Genomic DNA, 18,429 nt, shown 5'->3' on the forward strand with positions numbered 1-18,429 from the left:
TGTGGAAGCGCGATATCTCTCTCTCCCTCATTCGCGAGAGAGAGCCTGTGAGAGGTTGAACAGTTGGAACAGTAGTTTTTGATGGACTAGAGAGCACAGTCTCTCTCGGGCTTTGATGTTGCTTGCATGGCGGGTGGTGGGAATGCTGATGCTCTCTGCTGGACTAAGTGAGGGGAGGGTTGATACTTTTGCTGCTGCTTGTGCCTGGGAGCGGGGCAGGGAGCTTTGGGTTCTAACGTTTTTTTTCTGTTATTCATTCTTTGGGTCTTTTCTTCTGTTTTGAGGATGTCTACGGACAGTAACAGGTTCCGGTGTATACTGTATACATTCTTTGATAGTAAATGGAACAATTGAACCATTGAACGTAAATGGTATATTGCTACTGGCGTGGTGAGACCTGGGTAGCGGCAGGGAGTTCAGAAGTCTCGTAGCCTTGGGGAAGAAGCTGTTTCCCAAACTAACAGTCCTTGTCCAAATGCTTTGATACCTCCTACTTGATAGTGGAGGTTCAAAGAGATTGTGGCACGAGTGGGAGGGGTCCTTGACAATGCTGAGGGCCCCGCATACGCAATGCTCCTGATAAATATTTCCGATGGGTGGAACAGAGACCTCGATAACCCTGTCAGCGGTCTCTGCAGTCCTTTGTAGGGTCTTGTGGTCAGGTGCAATTTCCCTACCAGACGGTGATGCAGCTGGTAAGGGCATTCTTAATGAAGCTGTGGTAAAAAGTGATTAGAATAACTCACCTCAATCTCCTCAGGAAATGGAGACGCTGCTGTGCTCTCTTGACTAAAGAGGCAGCATTGAGGGATCAGGAGAGATCATCCGTTATGTGCGCTCTCAGAAGCTTGGTGCTCCTAACTCTTCCCATGGAGGAGCCCTTCATGTGCAGTGAGGAGTGGTTGGTCTACACCTTCTGCTGAACACTGTTTGAGCATGCCATGCTGGAATACTTAGGAACACTTGTGGGCTAACCCCAGCACAGCTTCGGGTGTACTGGTTGTTAATGCAAACGACACATTTCACTGCAGGTTTGTATATACACATTATAAATAAACTTGAAATTTGAGTCGAAGTTCTAAATTCATCTCCCATTCAAGGCACTTGAGCACAAGAATTTCATCTGACAGTCTTGGTGTCGTAGTGAGGGTGACTGCAGTGTCGGAGATACCACCCCTTGGTTAACGCTAGGCCCTATCTGCTCTCACAAGTGGGCAAAGCTACCACGGCCATGAGAAATTCTGCAGATGATGTAAATCTAAAGCAACACACACAAAATGCAGAAGGAACTCAGCACGTCAGGTAGCATCTATCGAAATGAATAAACAGTCGAGACGTTCTGGGCCGAGGCCCAACTTGGCACTATACAAGCATCTTAATGGGCATTCTGGTCAGTTCTTATGAGTATCACTGAATAGTAAATAATCTGGTCATAGATAAAAACACGAGAGATTCTGCAGATGTTGGAAATCCAGAGCAACACACGCAAAATGCTGGAGCAACACAGCAGGTCAGGCAGCATCTATGGAGAATAATAAAGAGTCGATGTTTTGGGCTGAGACACTTCATCAGGACTGCAGAGGAAGGGGAAAAGAAGCAAGAATAAGAAGATGGGGAGAGGGGCAGGAGTACGGGCTAGAAGATATAGAGAAGGCTGTACCAGGTACACTGGATAGAGCAAATGACCCTGACAGATTTGCAAGTGAAGTGTTGCCTCACCTGGAAGGACTATCTGGGTCCCTGAATGGTGGTATGGGAGGAGGTGAATGGGCAGGTGTATCACTTGATCTGCTTGCAAGGATATGTGCCAGGAGGAAAATCAATGGGAAGGGATAAATGGATGAGGGAATCACAGAGAGAGCAATTCCTGCAAAAAAAAAGTGGGGTAAAGGTGTGTTTGGTGGTAGTATCCCAATGGAGTTGGCAGAAGTTGTGGAAAATGTTGAACTGGATGCAGAGGGTCAAGGGGTGGTAGGTGAGGACAAGAGGACTCTATCCCTGTTAAGGCAGTGGGAAGATGGGGTGAGGGCGGATGTCCAGGAAATGCAGGAGATGCAGGTGTGGGCAGCATCAGTGCTAGAGGAAGGGAAACCCCATTCTTTGAAGGACACCTCAGATGTTCTGAAAAGGAAAGCCTGAACCTGAATACAGATGCAGTGGAGACGGAGGAAGTGAGAAAAGGGAATAGCATTTCTACAGGTGAAAGGGTGGGAAGAGGTGTAGTCAAGACAGCCGTGAGAGTCAGTAGGCTTATAAAAGCTATCAGTCTGTCTCCAGGGATGAAGAGAGAGATTGAGAAAAGTGAGAGAGGTGTCAGAGATGGATCATGGCGGGCAGGGTGAAAGCTGGAGGCAGAGTTGATGAAATTGAGGAGTTTAGCATGGGTGCAGGCAGATGCAGCAATGCAGTCATCAACATAGTGTAGAAAGAGCTGGGGAGCATTACCTGTAAAGGCTTGGAACAAAGTACTAATCCATGTACCTGATGAAAAGGCAGGTATAGTTGGGGCACTGATGGGTATCCATAGCTATACGTTGTACTTGGAGAAAGTGGGAGCGGCCAAAAGAAGAATTGTTGGGTGTGAGGACCAGTTCTGCCAGCCAGGGAAGGATGGTGGTGGAGGAGAACTGGGTAGCTCTGCCATCTGGAAGGAAATGGAGAAATTTAAGGCTTTCTTGATGGGAGGGAATAGAAGTGTATGGAGACTGGACATCCGTGGTGAAAATGAGGTGATCAGGGCCTGAGCACTGGAAGTTACTGAAGAGATCGAGAGCACGTGAAGTGCCATGGACGTAAGTGGCCATTATCACATTGCTTAGGTGTTGTGATGCATCAATTGGCTGCATGGCTTCTTGCAATAGATGCATGCTTGGGTGGTCCAGAAGGATAGATCACATGGCTGAGCTAGTCAACCAGACATAAAATTGGCTTGGTGCCAGGCAGCCGAGGCTGTTACTAACACAAAATGCTGGAGGAACTCGGCAAGTAGGCTGAGGGGAACAAACGCTTGCCACCCTCAGGTTGGAGGAGCAATGCCTTATATTCCGCCTTGGTAGCCTCCAACCTGATGGCAGGATTCTCATTTATGAGTGTGTCCCTGCAAGGTTGTTTCTCAAATTGAAAGTCTGTGACCAGTGGTGTGCCGCAGGGACTGGTGCTGGTTCCATTGTCATGTATATTAATGATACCGGATGACTACGAAGGTGGCACGATTAGAAAATTTGCAGATGAAATCAAAATTGGTGGTGCGTAAAACAAATTACTCTTTAATTTCGAAAAAAATAGAAGATATTAATAGATGGAGACACCTGCCAGCATCAATCCCAGCCCGTATATCGGTCATTAAAATAACTATCTTACCCCGCATTAATTTTATCAGCTCAATGATCCTACTTGCGCCTCCAGCAGGATACTGGCAAAAACTGGACTCCTTACTACGATGCTATGTTTGGAACAGTAAACGACCCAATATAAGGTGGTCAGCTCTACAATTCAAAAAGTCAGATGGGGGATGGCATGTCCAAATTTTAAATTGTATCACTGGGCATTTGTATCTGTTAAAATAGGAATGCTCTGTCTGTGTATGCACTACTATTCAGTTGGTTGGTGGAGGGGAGAGGGATGGCGGGGGGAGAGAGGGGTGGAGATGGCAGTGAGGATGAAGAAGAGGATGAGGTGTGGAGGGGGGATGGTGATGAAGGTTGGGGGTGGCTGGGTTAAACAATCAAAATGTAATCGGCAACTGGCTGTATTGAATGTAATTTGCTGGTGTTGCAATAAAAAAATTAGTGATATAAAAAAAATTGGTGGTGCGGTGGATGGTGAAGAAGGTTGTCCAAGGTTACAACAGGATATTGATCAACCAGGAAAGTGGGCCAAAGAATGGGAGATAGAATCTCCCATTCCTATTGGTGCTGCCTTCCAATGTCTGACCGGTGGAATGACAGGCTGGATTGCCAACGGCTGCTCACTGCCGGGAAACCGTACCATCAATTGACGGACATGTCGCTCTGTCTTGGACTACATATATGCTTTGTTTTTTTTGCGTGAATATGTTTCTTTGTTCGCTATTCTGAAGGTATTGTGTATGCTTTGCACCTTGGCCCCAAGAAACACTGTTTTCTTCCGCTGCGTCTATGTATGGTTGAATGATAATTATACTCGATTTGATTTGAAGATTTGAATGTGAATGATGCATTTTGAGAAATTAAGCAAGAGTAGGGCAGGCACAGTGAACCACAGGATGCTTGTTGAACAGAGAGACTTAGGGGGTAAAAGCACACCGTTCTCTGAAAGTGATGTGTTACATGCTCAAGGAGATCTGTTTATTTTGTGAGAATGATGTAATGGTCTTTTGGAGGTCACCTGATGTGATTTTCCCGCCGATGTGAGGTCACGTGATGACATGTGCCCCGTGACTATATAAGGGTCGACTCAGGTGACACAGTTAGATTTTGAGTTTGTAGATTTCCAGGTAGAACATGTTGTGCCTCCGTTTCTGTTACGTTTGTTTTTGTGACGCAGTCTCATTTTTAAAACGGTTGTACGTTCTGTTGAAAGATTCCATATTACTTGGACTGGAGATTTGTGGCTGGAAGTGCCAATTTACTCAATTCCGACAGTTTTGAAGGGAGAGTGAAGAATTCATCGAAGTGAAGGATCGAGAGAAGTTGGCACCGTTTGGCAATTTAATAAAGAATTGACCTTATTGAGTCTTCGTTGGAGAGAACCTGCATCGAGATAACTCTTGCAATAGGGCAATGAGTTCATGCAAAAAGGTGCTCTCTCTCTAAAGGAATTTAAGGTCAGTTGATTTAAACTGTTTATTTTCGGCATCAGGAATCCTGTGGACAGAACCGACAGTAAAGGTGCGTCGGTGAAGAAATCTTTCTCCAGAGAAGTCTCTCCCAATTGAATGTGTAAATCCGTTGGACTTTCGAAGTTATCGCTTTAAGAACTATATCTGACTGTATCGCTTTAAGAACTGTTTTCGCATTTAACGCTTTAAGAACCAGAGCCAAGTGGCGCGTTGGTGAACAGCTGCATACCTGTTAACCTCTGGTTAAAGTTTTCCTTTGTTTTTTTTTCCCTTATTTTTTATACATGTTTAATAAATGTTTGGTTGTTTTTATATAACCTGTCTCGATTAATATTCATTGTTGCCGGTTACGTAACATAATTTGTGGGGGCTCGGCCAGGAAATGTTCCGATTTTGAGTTTATGTTCTAGTAACTGCCATTTTGATTTGGTAAAAGGGGAATACCCAATTTTTTTTTTGGTTTGATTGGTGTGTGTGTTGTATTCGGCAACAATGGATATTGACGGTTTTTTGAAGGTGCCTGACTCGGGATTTTTAGAGACTGTGAGAAAACCTGTGGTATTAGAGATTGCTAAGCGTTTGGATATTAAAGGGATTACGAGAAATTCCACCAAGGCTTTCATACAAAGAAAAATTGCTGATTAATTTGGAATTGTTTGATCAGGAGATGTTAGATAAGTTTCCACTGAGTAATCTGGAAATGCAGTTGCATCTTGAACAGTTAAAGTTTGAAACATTTAAAGTGGAAATGGCCGAAAGAGAGGCTGATAAAAAAAGGGAATTCGAGGAAAGAGAAGCCCTTAAAAAAGGGAATTTGAAGAAAGAGAAGCCCTTAAAAAAAGGGAGTTTGCAGAAAGAGAAGCTGAAAACCAGAGGAAATTCGAGCTAGAGATGCAGAAATCAAAGTTCGGGAGTCAGTCTTCTGGTTCTACGAAACAATTTATTTCTAGTCGTGAGGTTGTTTTGGCTCCTCCATTTAATGAAGCTGATGTGGATACATATTTCCAACATTTCGAAACAGTTGCTCTGAGCTTAAAGTGGCCGAAAGACCAATGGCCAGTGATGTTACAATGTCAAGGCACAACAAGTTTATACAGCTTTAAATGCTGAGCAAGCACTGGATTATGATATTGTTAAAGAGAATATATTAAAGGCATACGAGATGGTTCCAGAAGCGTATAGAGAAAGATTTAGAAGTTTAAAGAAATCAGTGGAAAAAACTTATGTGGAATTTGCCTACGAGAAATCTGTGTATTTTGAGAGATGGGTTTCCTCTAAAAATGTGAATGGGGAGTGTAATAAATTGAAAGAGCTGATTTTGCAGGAGGAATTTAAAAGAAGCATTCCTGTTGAAGTGAGAACATACTTAAATGAACGGGACACTGCTACATTGCAGGAGATTGCTAAATTGGCTGATGAGTATGTTTTAATTCACAAGAATAAATTTTCTCCAAGTAAAATTTTTAAAAGGAAAACTAGCACAGAGAGTCAAGGTAAATCAGACATTAAATTTGAAGTTAGTGAGAAAAGTAAGGATGAAGGGGGACATGTGAAGGAAAGACATTTTGGTATTATTTGTAATTATTGTAAGAAACCTGGATATGTAGTGGCTAATTGCTTCCCATTGAAACGGAAAGAGAAAGAAGTGGCCCCAGATGCTTGTGTGCAGCATACTGGAAAACCTGTAAAACCACAGGGTTTAGAAAATATTAATGAAGATGTGTCAGAGTCTGACCAAGTTAAGAAGGGATATGAGACTTTTATAACAGAAGGATTTGTATCCTTGAAAGAAGGATCCAATTCAGTACCAATAGGATACTTAGAGATACTGGAGCTTCGCAATCACTAATATTAGACAGTGTGCTAAGGTTTAGTGATGAGTCTGACATTGGTGAGGTAAATTATATAAGAGGAATAGGGAGTGCCCTTATGCCAGTATATTTACATAGAGTAAATTTAAGGTCAGGATTAGTTACAGGGGTTGTTAAAGTAGGACTACAATCCAGTTTACCTGTGAATGATGTTTCTCTTTTGTTAGGGAATGATTTAGCAGGTGGACAAGTTTTTCCTGAAGTGCATTTGACAATAATTTCAAATTCTGAGGAACCACAGAGGGATTTTAACACAGATTCTTCCTGTGTTGTAACAAGAGCTATGGCTAAAAAGACTGATGTAAAGGATGTGGTTGTTACCCATGACAGTTCAAATCAAGATTCGAATTTTGAGGATGTATCAGAAACTTTCTTACCTACCTTATTTGATCAGGATTTTGGTGGTAAGCCTGATCGGGAAGATTTGTCTCTATCTCGGAAGGAGATGATAGCAGAGCAGGGTAGGGATCCTGAGATAGTTAAATTAAAAGAACAAGCTCTTCCAGATAGTGAAATTGGAAAAGTACCAGTTGGATATTATTTTGAAAAGGGGGTATTAATGAGAAAGTGGAGATCGCCTACAATTCCTGCTAGTGAGGAATGGGAAGTTAATCATCAGGTTGTTGTTCCTAAAATTTACTGAAATGAGATTTTGACTATGGCTCATAGTATTCCTTTGGGTGGTCATTAAGGGGTAAAGAAAACTATGAACAAAGCTTCTAAACATTTTTATTGGCCTAGTTTAAGACAAGATGTGGCGACATTTTGTAGAACGTGTCATACATGTCAAATTGTTGGTAAACCTAATCAGGTTACTCCAGTGGCCCCACTGCAACCAATTCCTGTATTTGGTGAGCCGTTCTCAAAAATCACTGTAGACTGTGTAGGTCTTTTGCCAAAAACTAAAACTGGACTTCAATATTTATTAACTATTATGTGCACAGTGTCTAGGTTTCCAGAGGCAGTACCTCTTAGGAATATAACAGCCAAAACTGTGACAAAGGCTCTTATAAAATTCTTCACTTATTTTGGGCTGCCTAAGGAAATACAATCAGATCAAGGTAGTAATTTTATGTCTGGGTTGTTTCAGCAGATAGTTTATAAACTGGGAGCAAAGCAGATTATTTCCTCAGCCTATCATCCAGAATCACAAGGAGCCTTGGACAGGTTTCATTCTATACTGAAAACTATGATTAGGACATATTGTGTAGAAAATGAAAAGGACTGGGATGAAGGTATACATTTACTACTTTTTGCAGTAAGGGAGGCAGTACAGGATTCATTAGGTTTTAGTCCTTTTGAACTTGTGTTTGGACACAGAGTTCGAGGGCCTTTGGCTTTGTTGAAGGAACAGTGGATTAATAAAGAAGTACACACTAGTTTGTTAGATTATGTTTTGAAATTTAAAGACAGATTGTACAAAGCTTGTAGTTTGGCCAAGGAAAATTTAAAGTTAGCTCAAGAGAAGATGAAGACGTGGTATGATAAGGAAGCTAGAATGAGGTCATTTAAGCCTGGAGATAAGGTGTTGGTTCTTTTCCCAGTGCAAACGAACCCATTACAAGCAAAATTCCATGGTCCTTATGAGATTAAATCTAAAGTAAATGAGGTGGATTATGTGGTAAAAACCCCAGATAGGAGAAAGACAACACAGTTGTGTCACATAAATATGATAAAACCGTATCATGAAAGAGAAGTTGCTACTATGACTGTTGTGATTAATAATGAGTCTGATCTTGATGAAAACTTACTAGAGGATTCATCTGAAACTCATTTTAAACCCAACATTATTTCAGCCAGATTGCCAAATTCAAAAGTTCTGGAAAATGTTGATGGAAAATTAGCTCATTTACAGCCGGAACAGAGACAGCAGATGAAAAAATTAATTTTTAAGTATAGAGATTTATTTCTAGACGTCCCTAGAAGAACCACCGTAGCTGCACATGATGTAGATGTGGGAGATGCAAAACCCATAAAACAACATCCATATTGAATGAACAGGGAAAAATGTGAACTTGTTGAACAGGAAATTAAGTACATGTTAGAAAATAATATTATTAGACATTCTAATTCGAATTGGAGTTCACTGTGTGTTATGGTGCCTAAGCCAGACAATAGTATTAGATTTTGTACGGATTATAGGAAGGTGAATGCTGTGACAAAGACCGATGCATATCCAATCCTTAGAGTAGATGATTGCGTGGATAAAGTTGGACAGGCCAAATTCCTTACAAAAATTGATTTGTTAAAAGGTTATTGGTGTGTTCCATTGACGGATAGAGGTAGAGAGATTTCAGCATTTGTAACCCCATCTGGGTTATATGAATATAATGTTCTTCCATTTGGGATGAAGAATGCACCAAGTACTTTTCAGAGGATGATTAACGGCGTGATTCAGGGATTAAAAGATACAGATGCCTATATTGATGATTTGGTTACAGGGAATGACACGTGGAAAGCACATATTGCGGTGGTGGAGAAACTACTTGAGAGACTTTCAAAAGCTAATTTAACTATTAATTTATCTAAAAGTGAATTTGGCCATGCCACAGTGACTTACCTTGGTTATGTTGTGGGTCAGGGAAAATTAGCTCCTGTTCAAGCAAAAGTTCAGGCAATTTTAGAAGTACACACTCCCACTGGTAGAAAAACTCTCAGAAGATTCTTGGGTATGGTAGGATATTACAGAAAATTTTGTAAGGATTTTTCAAACATTGCTCTTCCATTAACTAATCTCCTGAAGAAAAATGAGAAGTTTGTTTGGACAGAATCTTGTCAGGAGGCATTTGATAAATTGAAAGCTATAATATGTAGTCAACATGTACTTAAATCTCCTGACTTTGAAAAACCATTTTTGTTAGCTGTAGATGCTAGTGATGAAGCTGCAGGAGCAGTGTTGCTTCAAAAAGGTGATGGTGATGAAGTTCATTGTCCGGTAGCTTATTTTTCTAAGAAATTTAATGCCCATCAAAGAAATTATTCAACAATAGAAAAAGAATTGTTATCTCTTGTTTCAGGTTTGCAACATTTTGAAGTATATGTTGGTTCTACACATAAACCGCTCACAGTTTATACTGATCACAATCCATTAGTGTTGTTAAGTAAGATGAAAAACAAAAATAGAAGATTATTAAATTGGAGTTTAATGTTACAGGAGTACAATATTTTGATTACTCATATTAAGGGTAAAGACAATGTGATCGCTGATTGTCTAGATGTTAAATCTACAATGAAAATTTGTTTTTTTTGGAGTGATATTTAATCATTTGTAACACTCCTACTGTACATTAGTTTGTAAAGGGATGAAAGATAAGATTGTATATATTGTGTGTTTTGTAAATTTTACACCTTTATATTTTTTTTGCATAAATTGTTAAAATTTTGTTCTTCAAGAGACCAAATTTATTTTTTGGATGGAGGTGTTACATGCTCAAGGAGATCTGTTTATTTTGTGAGAATGATGTAATGGTCTTTTGGAGGTCACCTGATGTGATTTTCCCGCCGATGTGAGGTCACGTGATGACATGTGCCCCGTGACTATATAAGGGTCGACTCAGGTGACGCAATTAGATTTTGAGTTTGTAGATTTCCAGGTAGAACGTGTTGTGCCTCCGTTTCTGTTACGTTTGTTTTTGTGACGCAGTTTCATTTTTAAAACGGTTGTACGTTCTGTTGAAAGATTCCATATTACTTGGACTGGAGATTTGTGGCTGGAAGTGCCAATTTACTCAATTCCGACAGTTTTGAAGGGAGAGTGAAGGATTCATCGAAGTGAAGGATCGAGAGAAGTCGGCATTGTTTGGCAGTTTAATAAAGAATCGACCTTATTGAGTCTTCATTGGAGAGAACCTGCATTGAGATAACTTTTGCAATAGGGCAATGAGTTCATGCAAAAAGGTGCTCTCTCTCTAAAGGAATTTAAGGTCAGTTGATTTAAACTGTTTATTTTCGGCATCAGGAATCCTGTGGACAGAACCAGCAGTAAAAGTGCGTCTGTGAAGAAATCTTTCTCCAGAGAAGTCTCTCCCAATTAACTGTAAATATTGTTGGACTTTCGAAGTTATCGCTTTAAGAACTATATCTGACTGTATCGCTTTAAGAAATGTTTTTGCATTTAATGCTTTAAGAACCAGAGCCGAGTGGTGAGTTGGTGAACAGCTGCGTACCTGTTTAACCTCCGGTTAAAGTTTTCCTTTGGTTTTTTTTCCCTTATTTTTTATACGTGTTTAATAAATGTTTGGTTTTTATATAACCTGTCTCGATTAATATTCATTGTTGCCGGTTACGTAACAGATGACACAAGTAAACAAGGTGTCAAGGAGGTGTTTGGCATTTCTGTTTTCACTGGACAGGGGGCTGAGCTGGGACATTATGTTACAGATGCCCAAGATGCTGCGAAATTGCATCTGAAATGTTATGTTCATTCTGGGTATGTTCATTCTTGGAAGGATATTAAGCCAGAGAATTGCAGAAAAGAGTCACTAGAATTTTGCTGGGACTGAAGAACTTGAGTTACAATCAGAGATTGAATAGGCTGGGACTGTTTTCCCTGAAGTGAAAGAGTCTGGGGGTTTACAAAACCACGAAGGAGATAAATATAGTGATGCTCACAGCCTTTTTCTCCCCAGAGTAGGGGAGCGTAAAGCTAAAGGGCGTAGATCTAAGGCGAGAGGGGAGAGATTTAAAGGGGAGCTAAGGGGCACATCTTTCCACACAGCTGGTGATGTATATATGGAACAAGCTGCCAGGAGAAGTGGTAGAGCTGAGTGCAATTGCAATGTTTCGGGCTGAGACCATTCCCCTCCACAGATGCTGCCTTACTTGTCAAGTTCTTCCAGCACTTTGTGTACGTTACTCAATATTTCCAGCATCTTGTGTTTGTAGTACAGTAAGCCATTTTGGGTAGAATGCTTGAAGGGTCTGTTTCAGTGCTGCTTCATTCTATGACCCTATCTTTGGCAATAATTCAGAAAGTACTTCACTGCCTGTAAGGTGCTGTCAAATGACTGAAAGGGATGTAGAAAAATACTATAGGAACACATGCTTTATTGGCTATTCAGCAGGCAATTACAACTTTGAAAAGGGAATTGGATAAATATTTGTAATAGAAGTTTGTATAGATGTGAGGATGGAGGAAAGGGAGAATGGGATAAAGAAGAGTGATCTTCTAAGCAGCATGCAGAGACACCTCCATGGCGTAGGTGTAGAATGAATGCCCTCACCTCAGGAAACTTGTCACGGATCTCTTTGATCTTCTCTCCCTTCTGACCAATGATGGATCGATGCAAACGCTGCTCGATGATCAGGTCCTTGGTCCGCTCGTTTTCCTAATAATGAGAAAGAAGTTCAAACACAGAGCGATAAGCCAGATGTACGTTCCTGTTGGCATCTGCTTCTCTCCACCGGCCCTTTTAGAACCCCATTTTTATGTACCCAGATATATCAGTGTAGTTTCCCCATTTATTCATTCTGTAGAAAGAACGCCTGTGATATAACTAGCAGAGATTAGTACCCAAGCAGCCAAATCATCCGCAGTTCCTGCAAACTCAGAATCTAAATTATTGTGTTATGTAGTCACATAAGACCATAAGATATAGGAGCAGAATTAGGTCATTTGGCCCATGGAGTCTGCTCTTCCATTTCATCATGGCTGATCCATTCTCCCTCTCAGCCCCAATCTCCTGCCTTCTCCCTATAAGCCTTCATGCCCTGACAAATCAAGAATCTATCAACCTCTGACTTAGGTATACCCAAAGACTTGGCTACCACAGCGGCCTGTGGCAATGAATTCAACAGATGTACCACTCGCTGACTAAAGGTATTCCTCCACATCTCCATTCTAAATGGTCGACCTTCTATTGTGAAGCTGTTCCCTGCTCCCCCCACCAGAGGAGATATCTTCTCCTCATCCATGTCTGTGCCAGTGGTGTAGAGGTATCCGTACCAAGACCTTGGAACAAGTATCCACTCCATCGAGGCCTTTCAACATTCAATAGGTTTCATATTAAGAGCAGAAGGTGTCAATCCAGCCCTTTGAGACTATTCCTCTGCTCAAATGCATCAAACCTGACAAAATTCACAAATCACTTCTCCTTTCTATACTTCCTATACCTGGCACATTTATCTATAAATAATAGCTGATATTATAGCACAATAAAAGATTCATCTAATCCCTTGCCAGTACTTTGGGGGAGAGTATACCAGATTTATGTCACCCATGGCTCCATTAGATCAGTTTATTGTCATATAACCAGGGTGCAATGAAATTGCTTTTTCGCGCGAACTCGCAGAGTGAACAGGTTACATGGGAATAATAAATATAAGAACTATAACAATGAGTGTTAAACAGTAGTATGGTACAAAGATTCCAGTGCAGTCTAAGGTAATGCAAAACATCCAAAGTGGCTGTAATGTAGCCTCAGGTAACTGTTATTATCCCTCCAACAGAGAATGGTTCTTGCCCCATCAATGAACTGTTGTCATTACCTATGGACTCACTTTCAAGGACTCTTCATCTTATATTCTTGCTATTTATTGATTATTTGTGTTGGCCAAAGTAAATTGGAAGGAGTAAATTGGCAGGGATGACAGCAGAACAGCAATGGCTTGAGTTTCAGGGTAAAATGGAGAAGGTACAGGATATATATATTCCAAAAACAAAGAAATACTCAAATGGGAAAATAGTACAACCGTGGCTGACAAAGGAAGTCAAAGCTAATGTAAAAGCAAAAGAGAGGGCAAATAACAAAGCAAACATTAGCAGAAAGAAAGAGAATTGGGAAGCTTTTAAAAACCTACAGCCAGCAACTAAAAGAATCATTAGGAGGGAAAAGTTGAAATATGAAAACAAGCTAGCAAACAATATCACGGTTGAAGGAAAAAGTTTTTTCAAGTATATAGAAAATAAAAGAGAGATGAGAGTTGAAATAGGACTGCTAGAAAACAAGGCTGGAGAAATAATTACGGGACAAGGAGCTGGCAGATGAACTAAAAGAGTATTTTGCATCAGTCTTCACTGTGGAAAATACTAGCAGTGTGCCAGCTGTTGTAGTGTGTGAGGGAAGAGAAGTGAGTGCAGTTACTATTACAACGGAGAAGGTACTCAAAAAGCTGAAAGAACTAAGGGTTCATGAGTTACCTGGACCAGATGAACTGCACCCTTGGGTTCTGTAAGAGGTAGTGGTAGAGATTGTGGAGACATTAGTAATGATCTTTCAAAAATCATTGGACCCTGGCCTGAGGTATGGGCATCAACAGTAAATAACAAGATAAAAGAGTCCTTAAAGTAAGATCAATGATTGTGGAAACATCTCAATAGATGAGTGTAGTTTCCCCTATTATTCAAGAGCCTGATGGTTGAGGGGCAGTAACTGTTCTTGAACTTGGTGGTGTGAGTCCTGAGGCTCTTGTACCTTCTACCTGATGGCAGCAGCGAGAAGAGAGCATGACCTGGGTGGTGGGGATCTTTGATGATGGATGATGCTTTCCTATAACAGTGTTTCATGTAGATGTGCTCAATGGTCGGGATAGCTTTACCCGTGACGTATTGGGCCAAATCTACTATCTTTTGGAGGATTTTTTACACAAAGGCATTGGTGTTCCCACACCATGCCATAATGCAGCCAGTCAATACATTTTCCAATGAACATCTGTTGAAGTTTGTCAAGGCTTTTGATGTCATGCCGAAGCTCTGCAGACTCTTGAGGAAGTAAAGGCGCTGTCTTGCTTTCTTTACAATTACATTTATATGATGGGTCCAGGACAGGTCCTCTGAGATGGTGACATCCAGGAATTTAAAGTTACTGTACTCTCCACCTTTGATTCTCCAAGGAAGACTGGCTCATAGACCTCTGGTTTCTCTCTCATGAAGTCTATAATCAGTTCCTGGAGATTGTGAAGGAGATGTTTTTGCCGATTCAAACAGACTGGTTTAACAGGACATCTAGAGACATGCCCAGCTCAATGACATTGGAACAGCGGTCCTCATGGATAAATGGCTTTATTAATATTAAAGAATTAAAAGAAGCATTGCTTAAAAATTGGGATAAAAGGAGAGGGAAGGGAATTGTAGGGAAATGTATAGAAGTGATAGAAGGATTTTATGGAAAATTCAAATAATAGCACTGGAAAAAATGAGCAAGGACATCAGAAAAGGAATATAATCAAGACTTCTCACCAAGGAGCAATGGTGGGGGGGGGGGTGTAACATGATTCCAAAATGTTCCATTAACATAAACTACAGTGGATAAACAACACACACAAAATGCTGGAGGAACTCAGCAGTCAGGCAGCATCTATGAAAATGAGTAAACAGTCGACATTTTGGGCTGAGACCCTTTTTCAGGACTGAGAAGAAAATTATAAGCCTTAAGGGTGATTCTACTTCTTTCAAACTCTCCCACTGCAGTAATTTACAGTCTTTAAATGCAAAGTTCAAAATAAATTTTATTATCAGAGTACATACATGTCACCATATACAACCCTGAGATTATTTTTCCTGTGGGCATACTCAGCAAATCTATAGAGTAGTAACTATAAACAGGATCAATGAAATATCAACCAGAGCATAGAAGACAACAAAAAGTACAAATGCAAATATAAATAAATAGCAATAAATAAGAAGAATATGAAATTACAAGATAAAGAATCCTTAAAGTGAAATTATTGGTTATGGGAACATCTCAATAGATGAGTGTAGTTTCCCCTTTTGTTCAAGAGCCTGATGTTTGAGGGGTCGTAACTGTTCATGAGCCTGGTGATGTGAATCCTGACGCTCTTGTACCTTCTACCTGATGACAGCAGCGAGAAAAGAGCATGGCCTGGGTGGTGGGATCTCTGATGATGGCTTCTGCTTTCCTGCGACAGCATTTCACGTAGATATACTCAATAGTTGGGAGGGCTCTACCCTAGATGCACTGGGCCAAATCCATTACCTTTTGTAGGATTTTCCGTCCGGGGTGGGCGGGGGGGGGGTCACTTCTATACTAGGATTTCCAGAAGACATTCAATAAGGATGCATGTAGTTGGGGGAAATGTATTGGCAGGATAGAGGATTGGTTAACCAACAGAAGGCAGAGGGTTGGGGTAAATGGCTTTCCCTGGTTGGCAGTCAGTACTATATTCATATCATAAACTGCAGATGTTCACGATACACATTAATGATTTGGAAGAAGGGACCAAGGGGACCAAGGGAAGTGTATCTAGGTTTGCTGATGAGACTAAAAAGTGTGGAAAAAGCAATTTGTACAGAAGATACAGAGAGTCTGCAGACGAGATATAGATAGGTTAAGTGATTGGGGAAGGGAGGACAATGTTGGTAAACGTGTGGTCATCACCTTCGGAAGGGAAAATATAAGATCAAATTATTATTTAAGTGGTGAAAGATTGCTGTCTGCTGTTGTACAGTGGGACTTGGAAGAGCTTGCGCATGAATTGCAAAAGATTAGTTTGCATGTAGGTGCAACAGGTTATCAAGAAGGCAAATAGGATGTTGGTCATTGCTAGGGGGATTGAATTTAAGAGCAGGGAGATTATGTTGCAACTGCATAGGATACTGAAGAGGCCACACCGGGACAACTGTGTGCAGTTCTGGTCTCCCTACTGTTATCAAGGGAACATGGATCAGGAAGTTTATACCTTGGGATAACGACGGAGCAAAGGAGGTGTGGGATTTCTTTTTTTTATTTGCACAATGTGTCTCCTTTTGCACACTGGTTGTTTGTCAGTCTTTATTTACGTATAGTTTTTCATAAATTCCATTGTATTTCTTTATCTCCTCAGGGTAGCAGATGATGACATAGGTATATGTACTTTGATAGTAAACTTACTTTGATTTCTTTTGTATTTGCAGTTTGCCTTCTTTTGCACATCAGTTGTCAGTCTGTGTGTGTAGTTTTTTATTTATTCTACTGTACTTCTTTGTTCTATTGTGAATGCCTACAAGAAAATGAATCTCAGGAAAGTACATGGTGACATATGTGTACTTTGGTAATAAATTTGCTTTGAACTTTGACTGGAAGGACGCAAAAGCCGGTTTTCTGTCTCCTTCTAGGCACCAGGAAGTAGTTTGCTCAAAGAGGAAGTTGAGCCCAGGGAGTAGAAAAATTGAGTTCCTATGAATTGAGTTAAGGATTTGTGGTGACAGAGTGCCTGAGAGAAATATCAAGAGGTGAAGAGAGTAAAACAGTTATAAAAAAACAGAAGGAATAATAGGGAAATCGGTAGTAGTAGGTTTGAGTGTGATACAAGTCAGATTGAAAGAAATAGAAAACCACAATTACCATCCTGACCACCATCTCAAGCAGTTCCTTCTTGGCCAGCTGGACGCCTTGTGGATCTCCTTCAATCCGAACCAAATTGCTCTTCTCGTTATCTGGTGGGATGCGCACAGACACCTTGTACTGCTCCTTGATACGATTTACTGAGAGAATGATAGAGAGAGAGAGAGGGAGAGAGGTTGGTGGTGTGGCGTTAGGGCAGAGGAATGAGGAAGATAAAAATCCAAGCCTTTTAACAACAGTCTTAGGCAGACATATATAGCTAGGGTGCCTAAGACTTCTGCACAGTATTGTAGTAATTTTATGTATTGCACTGTACTGCTGCCACAAAAAAAACATAGTTCATGGCAAATGTGAGTAATGATAAACCTGATTCTGATATAGGTCTCTGTTGTGGACTGAGAGTGGGAAGGGGGCAGGGAGAGGGGAATCACGGTAGGGTAAAGGGGAAGTGAAAGGGGAGGGAGTGGGAAGCACCAGAGAGGCATTCTGTCATGATCAATAAACCAATTCTTTGGAATAAGATTACCTTGCCTTGTGTCTCAAGGCTGGGTGTTTCTCCACAAACCCCCCCCCCCCATCCTGGCACTCCTTCTCTGCCACCTGTCCTACACCCACCCATGATGTTCCGCCCTTGCCATTCCCAACATCTTTTGTTCCTGCTAGATCTACAAACTCGCTCTCTACTCCACATTGACAAGTACACTACTGAAGTCTGAGAGACCCTAGCTATAAATATGTGCCTAAAGCTTTTGCACAGTACTGTGAGTTGTTACAAGTTTTTCTAACTCAGCACAGATAGGGAGAACTCAACAGATATTTGAGGGGAAGGCCCAGTAATTTGCAGGAAAATTAATTAAGAGGGTAAAGGTAAAAAAGTACAAAAGGTAGTTAAGTAAGTGGACCAGTCTCGTTGTCATTCTACAGACAATTTAATTATTTATTGAGATATGATGTGGAAAAGTCCCTACCCAGCCCTTTGAGCTGCACTGCCCAGCAATCCCCCAATTTAATCCTAGTCTAATCACAGAAGAATTTACAATGACCAACCGGCACATCCTTGGAATGTGGGATAAAACTGGACCACCCAGAGGAAACACATACAGTCATGGGGGAAGAAAGTACAAACTCCTTACAAGCAGCGGCAGGACTTGAACCTGGATCACCGGTATAAAGCTTTGTGCTAACCACTACACTACCTTGCATGGAATAGAATGTTGCAAAGCAACTAAGAATCAGATTTGGACAGAAAAACAATCTGAAACAAAATGGGCTGCTGAACCATAAGGACAATATAAAAGATGAAACAGGTCCTTTCCAAGACCTTTTGCCTTACCTTTATCAATGGAAAGCGGGATTAATCTCTTGAAGACCTAATTTTCTAGGATTAGCTGGAAGCATCATCATCATGTACCGTGTTGTATGACGTAGGTGATCATGGTCTCATGCCTGTGATTATTAT

At 40.9% G+C, this 18,429-nt stretch overlaps 1 protein-coding gene across 5 annotated transcripts in view; it reads right to left on the reverse strand.

Moving 5' to 3' along the window:
- The window catches only part of LOC140197842 (vigilin-like), a 269,622-nt gene that overhangs the window by 56,987 nt on the left and 194,206 nt on the right, over positions 1-18,429 (reverse strand). For all 5 annotated transcript variants that reach the window (XM_072258336.1, XM_072258334.1, XM_072258337.1 and 2 more), the window contains 2 exons: positions 16,971-17,110; positions 11,913-12,017 (listed from right to left, as the gene is read on the reverse strand). In XM_072258336.1, coding sequence (XP_072114437.1) covers positions 11,913-12,017; positions 16,971-17,110 — 245 coding nt within the window. The remainder of the gene's footprint in view (positions 1-11,912; positions 12,018-16,970; positions 17,111-18,429) is intronic.

Source organism: Mobula birostris, chromosome 5 (assembly GCF_030028105.1).
Source record: "Mobula birostris isolate sMobBir1 chromosome 5, sMobBir1.hap1, whole genome shotgun sequence".
Classification (NCBI taxonomy): Eukaryota; Metazoa; Chordata; class Chondrichthyes; order Myliobatiformes; family Myliobatidae; genus Mobula; species Mobula birostris.